The sequence below is a fragment of the Temnothorax nylanderi genome, unplaced genomic scaffold, assembly GCF_030848795.1.
Source record: "Temnothorax nylanderi isolate EJ_2023f unplaced genomic scaffold, tnyl_v1.0 TNYL_tig0138_pilon, whole genome shotgun sequence".
Taxonomy (NCBI): Eukaryota; Metazoa; Arthropoda; class Insecta; order Hymenoptera; family Formicidae; genus Temnothorax; species Temnothorax nylanderi.
In genome coordinates this window covers 394,271-404,823 of record NW_027249200.1, presented here as the reverse complement: position 1 = coordinate 404,823, position 10,553 = coordinate 394,271, and the positions used below count along the sequence as shown (strand labels likewise).

Sequence of the window (10,553 nt, the reverse complement as noted above, 5' to 3'; positions counted from 1 at the left end):
GAGAATGTGAATAATGAAGAAGATAAGGTTGCGAAGGTTAAAGCGTGCAAAAATTTGCATCTCAATGACTTTTTTCCACGATTAATCCGTCGGTACGTGCGAATTTATAAGCGCGTTGTTTCGTTGGAAAGCGAGAGGCGAATCTCAGCCTTGACCATCTTGAAACGGCGCGCGGCGCGGGCAAGATGACGATATATTACCTCGTCCGGCGTCTTAAGATAATTAGCATACTGAGTAGGTAGGTAATTGTATTCGATGTTCTCTAAATGGTATGGGAACAAACGCGATGCCTGACACGCTTTAGAAACATAGTTTTGATTAGTGTTTACGCTAGCGTGGCAAGCGCTTCCCGCTTTTGTGAAATTTAATGTAGCGTATGGCAAATTGCCCGCTCTCTCTCTCTTCTCTCCCTGAACTTAGGGTAGCTGTGTGCTTTGTGTCAGCCGAATTATCTTAGAATGGAGGAGCGCGCGTCTTTGTAATGGCTTCTAAGGAAGTTATAACAATGAGTAAACGACCTCATATATATAAAGGAAAACGTTAAATCCTTGAATCTCTCCCTCTCCCTCCTCATCTCTTTCTCTCAACTCGTTATTCGCTCGTGGACTTTACCGTGGACACTTATAACGATAATGTCCTATTAAGTGCATTATACTGTTTATATTACAGTTTATGTAGAATATTTCAAACTTTACACGATTTATGTAGAGAGTGTATTTCGACTTTATGTATCGACGATATATATAAAATAATAGAAATTGTTTAATTATGAGTTATAATTGCGGAATAGTGATTAGGAAAATGCTACATATCTAATGATTAGATTATATGTACTTGCCTAAGTTTGTTATTTATGACTGATTACAAATTGTTAATTGCAGTTCCATTGTATAATGAGAACTTAATCAGTGTTATTAGATATAGTTATGCTGATATTAATTATTAACATAATTTATTCAGACCATGCTATTATTACGTAAAATCAATTAATAACTTTGATGAATAAATAAATTGTATTGATTATATACTTTAGATATCCATCGTAATTCTGATTTTATTGCAAGTATTTTATATCAAATCAATCGGTTTTGAAATAATCTGAATTATAACCGATTCCTACGTTCTAAAAATGTTAAATTGTAATAATATTATACAAACAAAAATAAAATATAAAAGAAAGTATATTGTTAAAATAATCTTAGCCATATATGATATTGAATTTCTATTTACGTTATCATATATTGGAAATGCTTTTTGTAAGAAAACGCATGTAGAAAATGTTCAAGAAATCTCTTTTCTCGACCAAGATATTGTTTCTTGATCGAGAGAAATGGTTGTAAGGGTTTGACAGTAAGTGCAAAGGCCGGTATAACGTTATCGACTGCAAAAAGTGCGGATGCACTGTATTTTCATGTCTCGATAGCGTAGTTTGAAGATTCTCTGAAGAAAGAGCTTACCAACAATAGTCTCTCAAAGAAGTTTCGTTTAAATAGGATCATAACGACGAATTTATTTATTTCTTATCGAGCAACTTTTGCCAAATAATATAAAGAATTTTTCGAAAAGAGTTATTGAAATATAGCGTTCTATTTTCATCGATACAAGGTCTGTCTGACTGAAGCGCCTTGCATGATTTTCCTGCAATCTCCTTAGCAAACAACTGTTGGTAAGGAAACTACCTGTATCGCAGTTTACTGAATTCAATTCTGTATATCACTCAAAATATATTAAACAAAAATAATTAACAATATGTATAAGAGTATCTCATGTCAATTATTTTTAATAGTATATTTATTATTCAAATTTTAAAAGCATAAATATTCAATTAATACACTATCAGATACAATATTACATTATGATTTTATTAGAGCATATTATAGTATACATATAATATACGTATATGTTATAGACTATATAATAAAGTAGATTTTATTTCTCAATCAATATTTAAATATAATAAAATAATTGTTAATATTTAAAAATAATTGTAACATAAAATATAGTTATTTTTATTAAATTCTGTTCAATGTTGAAAAAGAAAGATTGATCATATAAATACTCGTCAACTAAAATGCACTTTTTAAATGACACATAACTTTACAGCACATTCGGCTTTTTATACTCAACAATTGAAAAGAAAGTCACGCGGGGGGGGGGGGGGTGCTTTCTCTTACAAAACCTTTAATTGACTTACAATGACCGTGCGAAACGCAGAATAACGAACATTTTGTCCATCCATCAACCATCCATCTGACCTCGTCTTAAACATGCGTTTCCCCAGCAACTTCGAAAACAATCGATTTATCCGTCAACCCCGGCATCTATCCGCGCTCTACTTATCTTTCTGTCGTATCGCCACCCTTGATGTATCGAAACTATGCCGTTCCTGGGATCTCGACCGCTGAGGCTAATCCCCCTTAGCGGACTTGGACCATGCTCCAGCATCGTTTGCGACGATCGCGATAGAATCAACGTACACCCTCGCGCTTACCCTTGAGAGCGAAGGCGAGAATATAGGTGAAGAAGGAAACGGGAGAGGAAAAGAGAGAAAAGAGGAGGGAGAGAGAGAGAGAGAGAGAGAGAGAGAGAGAGAGAGAGAGAGAGAGAGAGAGAGAGAGAGAGAGAGAGAGAGAGAGAGAGAGAGAGAGAGAGAGAGAGAGAGAGAGAGAGAGAGAGAGAGAGAGAGAGAGAGAGAGAGAGAGAGAGAGAGAGAGAGAGAGAGAGAGAGAGAGAGGAGGGAGGGAGAGACAGAGTGAGCTCGCAATACACGGCAACGGTCGTGAGCTACGGGAGTTCGCAAGAGGGCGGCTAGGGGTAAGAGAGATGAGGCATGTGGCGCGCGATGGTTACTCGAGAGAGATGGGGCAAGTTCTCCGGTACACGGTGGTGGGCACAATATTGATCTGTGGGGTGGGCTTCGGGGATGCTGTCCTCTGGTCCTCTCCTCCGCCCCCGGGCCGCCGTTCTCACCCGCCTTCTCGCTCCCCCTCGAGCCCCGCGGTGCCACCCTCTCCCCGCGTCATCGCACCCCCAAGTCTACTACCCTGGTACTCTCGCGATGTGGTGGGGGTCACGCTAGTTGCGTGCTGGTCCAGTCCGCAGCCTCCCGCGAAATCGTGGTGGGAACCGGAGGCGGCCACGGGAGGTAGAGGCGTCGGAGAGGGTGGTTTCTCCAGAGGTGGAAGTGGCGGAGGAGGGTTATGGCCATCGTGGGGAGCGCTCCTCGCGTCTATATCGCGGCGGTGGCTGCGAGTCGCGAGAGCTCAACCGGCAGCTCGTACACGACCCCGACCGCCTCCTTTTTCAGGGGTTTCGGTTTCCGGTTCGGACACCCGTTCGCAGGGACGAGGCGGTTTTCTCCATCCCCCGTGTGTCCAGTCCCTCTCTTTCTCTCTCTTTACCTCACTTTACCTTTCTTATTTTCCGTCACCTCTTTTTTCTCTCCATTCCTTTTTCTCTGGTCTTCCATAGTTTCCCTTTTGCCAACCGCTGTCTCAGTCTAGCGCGAGTTGCCACGTTCGGCCGAACTTCGTGGCGTACACCCTGTGCGTGCGGCCTGTAACGGGAGTCTACGCGTCTCCTCATCTTCGTCGTCGTGCTCGCCGGTACTCATCGTCACGGATTACTCGCGATTAACGCTTCGCATCCCGCTCGTGTTAAACCCGGTGCGCACGATGCGAGGTAGAACCGTGCATACAAGAGGTACGACTTCGCCGGACGAGAGCAATTACGGATAAAGGAGTAAAGCGAATAGTGCAAGCGGAACAACGAGGACGAGGCGGATGGGAGTGCGGAGAAAAAGGAGGGATAGCCGCAATAGGACAGGAAGAGCGGCAGTGGTGAACACGGATATACGAGAATGCACGTTCGCGCGAACGCGTGATCCGTGCTGAAGGAAACGAGTGCGACAAGAGAAAGAGAAAGGGAGAGAGAGAGTGCGAAAAGAGAGCAGAAATCAGGGAGAGAAGAAAAAGCCGCGAGAGCAAGAACGGCGAAGAGAACGGCGAATTCGTTGCCTACGTGGAATGGGCTGCTGGCAGAGGGAGCAGCCACGCTCCGCGAAGTTGCCTAGATACCGGGCAACACCGTGTTGCGCTCCGGTGAAGTAGGAGGCAGCGAAAGAGGCGGAGGTGGTGGTGCTGCTCCGCGAGAGGATGGAACGCGCGGTGGACTGTAGTGAGACGAGGAAGACGATCGCCGGCCAGGCCGCGAACGCAGGTCCGTGGTGCTGCCAGGAATCGCGATAGCACACCCGCGCCCCTCTCGAAGCTCGCCGAGAGAGAGAGAGAGAGAGAGAAAGAGAGAGAGAGGAAAAGAGAGAGCATAGGTCGGAAATCTCGCGGCAGCGTGCTAGCGGCTCGAAGCCAATCACGAAAAATAACCGCGGCGTCGTTCGCGGTACTACAGTTAGCCATTGGATTCGTCGAGCGTTACTCGTTACTGCTTGGTGTCGACGAAATAGTTGCTGCACGTCTCGTAGAATTCTGGAATCGCGTGATGGTTCATTGTGGACTCTCCTGTCAAAACCTCTTTTTGTATTGAAAATTTTTTTACAAGCTCGCGCGAATATCGAGCGTATCCGTGGCTATATGTCGTTTCGCGCTTGCAACCGGAAATTTTGATTGAATCGTCGACGTGGTGGGTGTCAGCGAGTAACGAAGTGAGCCCCAGTGCCGGTCGAGAACGGGGTGAGAGTACTCGTAACGATGGACGCCGCCGCGTGGGGGAGAACGGGAGCATTCGGTATCGAATGAGGAAGCGTAGTTGCCACGGACACCTGTAAACCGGGCGCGGGCTCTCGCAATTTTCGAGGCAAGATTTGCTTCGTCGTGTCGATGAGAGCCAGCGATACGTTCGCGGAATGCATGCTGAGACTCGAATCTCCAACATACGCATAATTGATAAACGATACCGCGTGAAAGATACCGTATATAGTCTTGGGTACGTTCTCGTATCAACTAGTCGCAACGTCAAAACTCCACACAGACGCATTTCCTGTGAGATTAAAACTCGCGCCATTGTTGCTTCTCTGAGGCGTGCAAGACAATGGAAAAATTGCTACCTGTGTCGATAGGCAGAAACTGCGGTAATGGCGTGCCATTTAATGCACTCCCTCGTGAATCCGATAAATAGGTCATCGTAATGCTGGACTCGTGATCAATGGCTGATCGGTTGTGTGGAAAGGGTTGCTAATTAATTCGCGCATTTTTTACGACGAAATACGCGGAACGCTTTTTATTGGTGTAATTCGATGATGTTGCATGTGAAAATAAATGCGCGAGAACAAAGATAAGCTATAATGCGTTCTTGCGTATCATATTTTTTAAGCACGAGACAATAGCAAGATTATTAAATTCTACTTTCTTATTTCAAGCATTCCTTTGTTTCTTTAAACGTAATAAGCGTATATTGTTTCTTTAAACGTTAAATATTTTTTGTATATAGTGAGATATGACAATATCCAATTCTTCCGATAATATAAATTTATATCGATGATATAAAGTTACAATATTTTTTAATCTTTGGAAATTTTGTTTAAATTCAATACGTTATATTAAATATAATTGTGCTCTTCATATTTTTTCGTGATAATATTAATGAATTAATCGATCGCAAAGTGTTTTTGGTCTAGCTCGCAGAAATCGATTCATGAACCTGCATATATTTCAATTATACTAATAATTCTCTTGATCTCACCAAGAAGATGAAAAATTTACGATAACGGGACTTGGCAAAACCGATCATTTCCAGTCGCTGCACGTTTTTCCAAAGGGAATACAAGAAATCTCTTCTTGCTGATAGTGAAATAGTAAATCAACCGCCCCGCTTGTAAATCACCTAAGTTTTCGATGCCGGTAACGATGCTCACAACCGTTATAAATCGGGAAGAAGTATCGCAATAAATGACAAGAATATTCAAATGAGTGTCATTTCACTATCTCGCGGCTTATAGTACTTGAACTGCATAAATCATGCAACTGCATAACTTCATGCATAATTGTAATTTGGATTTACAGTCAGAAATGCTGCAGATATTTTTATTTAAATTTTGTTTTAGTATATAAGTTTCGAGGAAAAACTTTGATTGTTTTATATAAATTTAATATCGTATTATTGTTTTATTAAAAATCTCATTAAACATACAGTTGTAATGAATATTTTTCAAAATAGGAATAAAATTTAGGAATATCACGTTCTCGAATATTTTTTGTTTCAGTGAACATATTAAAAAATCTAATTAAGATATATTTTATACTAGAATGATTATATCTTGACGCGAGCTGACCAATTTTTAGTTCGACATAAATCTGAAATGTCGAATAATGCATGATGCTCTAAACAAGGAATTCAGGTTTTAACTAAAGCATGATTAAGAAATTATGATAAACGGCATTTATCGGCGAATATTTCGGCACGCATTAACAATTAAAAGCAATGTCGCTGATTCAGAAGATAATGCAAATGCATGCCGCGAAACGACGCCGCGCGCGATGGGAAGTGGGTGTGAAGGGGTCATTCACACGTACGAAATCATTATTTTCAGGATCCCCCGCGAGAATGCTCGTAACGCTGGGAAGCATTGTCGCGCGAACGTAGCGCGTTCTCTCTGCGAACGATAATACGCCGCCTGCACCTTTCAGCGATCGAGACTTCGCGAGTATACGCACAACCGAGGCGCGCGGGAAGAACGCTTGGTTATGACGGCGAAGTCGGGGGGTGCGTTAGCGAGGGCATCGAGTATCGATTAGCGGACAATTCGCGCGGAATTGAACTCGACTCGTGACACCCTGCACGATGATGATAATCAGTGACGCAGCGGGCGACAAAGCGCTACCGGGCGATACTCGCGGCGGTGACCGCTGCGTGTAGAAGTGAACACGCAAAATTGTGCAGTGCATCACGGTCACGACGGGGCACGTCGGGACCGGATTGATGAACATCGGCAAGTCGGTGTCGTGCCTCGACCTGGACCTGTAAAATTCATCTGCCATGGCGCACCAGGCAGGAGGTCTACCGCAGTTGCGAATAAAGTTTTGTAATACAATCGCCGCCGGTCTCCAAATAGTCCTCTTGCTCACCGTCCTACCTCAAGGTAAGCTCACCGAGACGCACTACCGATATTTTATGATGAGATTGTACGCGACATTACTCGCGTTATGATTTTCTTTATTGGTCGTCTAAGTCGTTTCAGAAACGAAAGGGCACAAACGATATTTCTTTCAACGACTTGAAGGTATTGACGAGAAAGGGAACCATGAAACTACCGATTCGAATAAAAGAGGCCGTTACATCTATCGATTGAAAGATAAGATATCGTAATGATTAATATAACGTGGCATAGGTATCTTGATTAAGTTACCTTAGAAATTAGAAATTAGAGTCACATAAATCTTAAACTAAATTTTCTCGTTCAAAATACTTTTTATTTTCGGCAACAAATATGCGACTAGTTATATAAGAGCTATTTTAGGCAATGCATTTGATTCTTAAATGTCTTTATTATTTAAGTATGCATAATTGCTTTTCTTAATCTGCGACAATGACAATGATTTTTTATTACAAACTTTTAAATATTACTTATATGAAAATTATTATGAAATCAAGATGTATATAAGTATAACATATCCCCGCCTATTAGTATTCAAGGACGCTTGCATTAAAGAGATTTCTGCACGCGATGACTTCTATCAACTCGTGTCACTTCGTCCGGTTATTCTGTCTTGATATAGAAATCCGAAAATAACTTTAGACGAGTACATAATTTAACGAACGACACTCCCGCGACTATATTACAACGCCGTGTTTGCCACAGACCTTTTGTAGTCGATCGACACGTTAAATACGGTAAGAAATCATCAATATGGCACACATGGATAAAGTCGATAATTCTAGTCGAGTCAGATATAACTCTAAAAGTTGCAAAAAGTCATATTCAAGTTAATAGCAATAGTGACTTGCTAATTGCTGCCATATGCTAACCCAGATATTTTGCTTTAGGTGCCTTCAAATTAACGACTGCATTATATATATGTCTCATTCGCGCTATGTATGTAATTTTCACACATGCATATGTGGGTAGGATGTTGTTTATATGATTTATGCGTAACTGATTACGCTAAGAGTGACGCGCATACGCGTATAATAAATCGGTTCGTCAATCATAATTACGGATGACACGTTCGGTAACAGTGCAACGTATAATAAAATCACCGCAACCGCGGTGCGACCTGCCATCACAGCGCATCGGCGCCCGACCGCGACAAAACTACATTTCGTTCGGTCAACGAAGTTTCGTAGCCGTGTACGACTCAGCCGGAATTAAATCGCACGATTTGAGAAACTCTCTCTCGGAAAAACATCGACATGTCGCGAACAGCTGCGCGAATAGCGAACTTTCGACATGGCCGGCATTGGCTTCTCCTATAGAACATTTTACAATGTTAATCTCTGCGGAAATAGGTTTCTACCGTTAGGAACTTGTTGCGATTTTCGAGAAAAGTTTCTTGTCATAGGGTAAACTCGGGTAAGATGGCCATACAGGTAAGATGGCCAACCCATGTTCATTCGATGTTTCATGGCGAGCTAGATTGAAAAAACATAGGTTGGCCATCTCACCCGAGTTTACCCTATTGTCGAAATTGAAAAGAAGATCAAACGGTAAGATAGAAGATGCATGTTAGAAAATTCAATTCTAATTAATTCAAACTCTAATTCCGAATCTTTCTCAAGTTTTCTTTACTTAATAAAGCCTCTCTATATGGTTTGAAAATATTTGTATAAACAAATTACTTCTTACAATAGTAAAACAAAGACAAAAGAAGAAAGATATATTTATATCTTTTAATGAAGTGATATATACATTTTAACGCTGGAACTTTTTTCTTTTCTGACTCAGTGCGCAATTAAAGTATAACGAACACATTTAGAAAGTTAAAGATGACTTCACTCGAGTGAGAAAATATGCGGAATCATAAGTTAGCGGGAATACCAAAGTTCCGCGATAAACATTCTGAAGCGAAATATCGTGCGACGATTGAACTCGCGTGATCGTTCGGCAACACTAAAGTTAAACCGCCGGATTTAAACTCGGAATTTATTGGTTCGTTGAGATGGATCCGCGGCATTAATATCCCTTCGCCGTCATCGTTCATGTGTTAAAGGTCGCCCGGCAAAGCGATAAAATTTTTTCGGTGTAGATAATCCTTCAGTATTAAGAGCTTTGACAAATTTTTACGGATACATCTTCTTTATCATTATTCTCTACATCTAAATTACAATACATGTACTCAAAATATAAAATATTCTACCAATAACACATTATTCACTGAATGCGGTATATTGTTAACTAACTTTCGTGTAGCCACATCGAATAGAAAAATGCTATAATTATAATACCTATTGTAATCAACTAACTCGTAAACTATCTCTGCTTTCACTTTCCGTATTAAATAACCATAAGATTTCTTCTGCACGTTTTTTGTTATCAATATGCTGCGATTTTTATGCTGATCGATCATTACTTCACTCGTCTTCGTTGCGTTGTGTCAGTCGTAAATCAATCAGTGCAGTAAGTGGAGAACGATGGGCAGCCTCTCCTTTCTTCTTCGGCTTCCTCGGCCGCGCGTCCCGATTTAATTTCAATTCAGAATCTATTAGCTTTACCCTGATGTGCTGATGTAAAATTCATGGTCGTGTGTTTTGAATGGATCTGGTCCGCGACATATCTATTTTCGATGGCGCAGCACATTTCTTCTCCGAGCGAGTCCGAGATTACACAGCTCGCAGTAATAAGTCATTCGATTTATTGCCGGTCTCGCGCGAAATATTTTCTCGGAAGGACTAGATTTCAAGCCTCTGGACCTTTGCTCGTCCTCAACCTCGCCTCCCTTCCCGCTCTGATCGCCGACCGATCGTGAGTTATTCTCGGTCGAAAGGAAAAAGCCTCCCTGCGAAACTGCTGCGGGCACTGCGTATTTTTCTACGTTACGTTTTACGATGGCTGTTTCTCAATTACCGAAGTATTGAAAAGCTCTCTGAAAATTCTCTCAAAGAGGTCGGTTTTCAAAATAGCGCACTGCGTTTCTTAACGAGCAACACACTATTTATGTACAGAATTGTGTGTACAACTCTCTTTCTTGATTTTTAACGCTGCAATTAATTATTTAAATGAAAAGTTTTTAAACGCGAAAATTTAAAATGTTTATTTTTAAATAAATAGTTTCTACTGTATGATGGATAATTACTACCATATTATTTTTAAATGGATGGTTACTATACTAACTGATGTTAATTATTACTGATTTGAAGTTTGTCATTTTTACGTTGCATAATTGTCGGCTTATAATTTGGAGTGCTTTATTTATGACCGAAAAATATAATTCCACGTGTGTTGTGCTGCGTGTGTTCATTCTATATACCACGCACATGGCTTTGAAGAGCAATAAAGCATTAACATCGTTTGAACATTCAATCGATAGTAAAGTCGACAGTCTGTCAACTTTAACATCGATCGATTAACTACCAGGCTAGACTAATTAAGTATTTGTCAATGA

At 41.2% G+C, this 10,553-nt stretch overlaps 1 protein-coding gene across 3 annotated transcripts in view; it reads left to right on the top strand.

The window, feature by feature from the left end:
- The first annotated feature begins 3,224 nt into the window (after positions 1-3,224).
- Nachralpha6 (nicotinic acetylcholine receptor alpha6) overlaps positions 3,225-10,553 on the top strand; it is a 226,232-nt gene continuing 218,903 nt past the window's right edge. For 2 of the 3 annotated variants that reach the window (XM_071714289.1, XM_071714290.1), the window contains exons 1-2: positions 3,225-4,941; positions 6,545-7,093. In XM_071714289.1, the coding sequence (XP_071570390.1) occupies positions 6,991-7,093 (103 nt within the window). In that variant the 5' untranslated portion in view covers positions 3,225-4,941; positions 6,545-6,990. The remainder of the gene's footprint in view (positions 4,942-6,544; positions 7,094-10,553) is intronic. The other variant, XM_071714288.1, reaches the window with a different exon arrangement.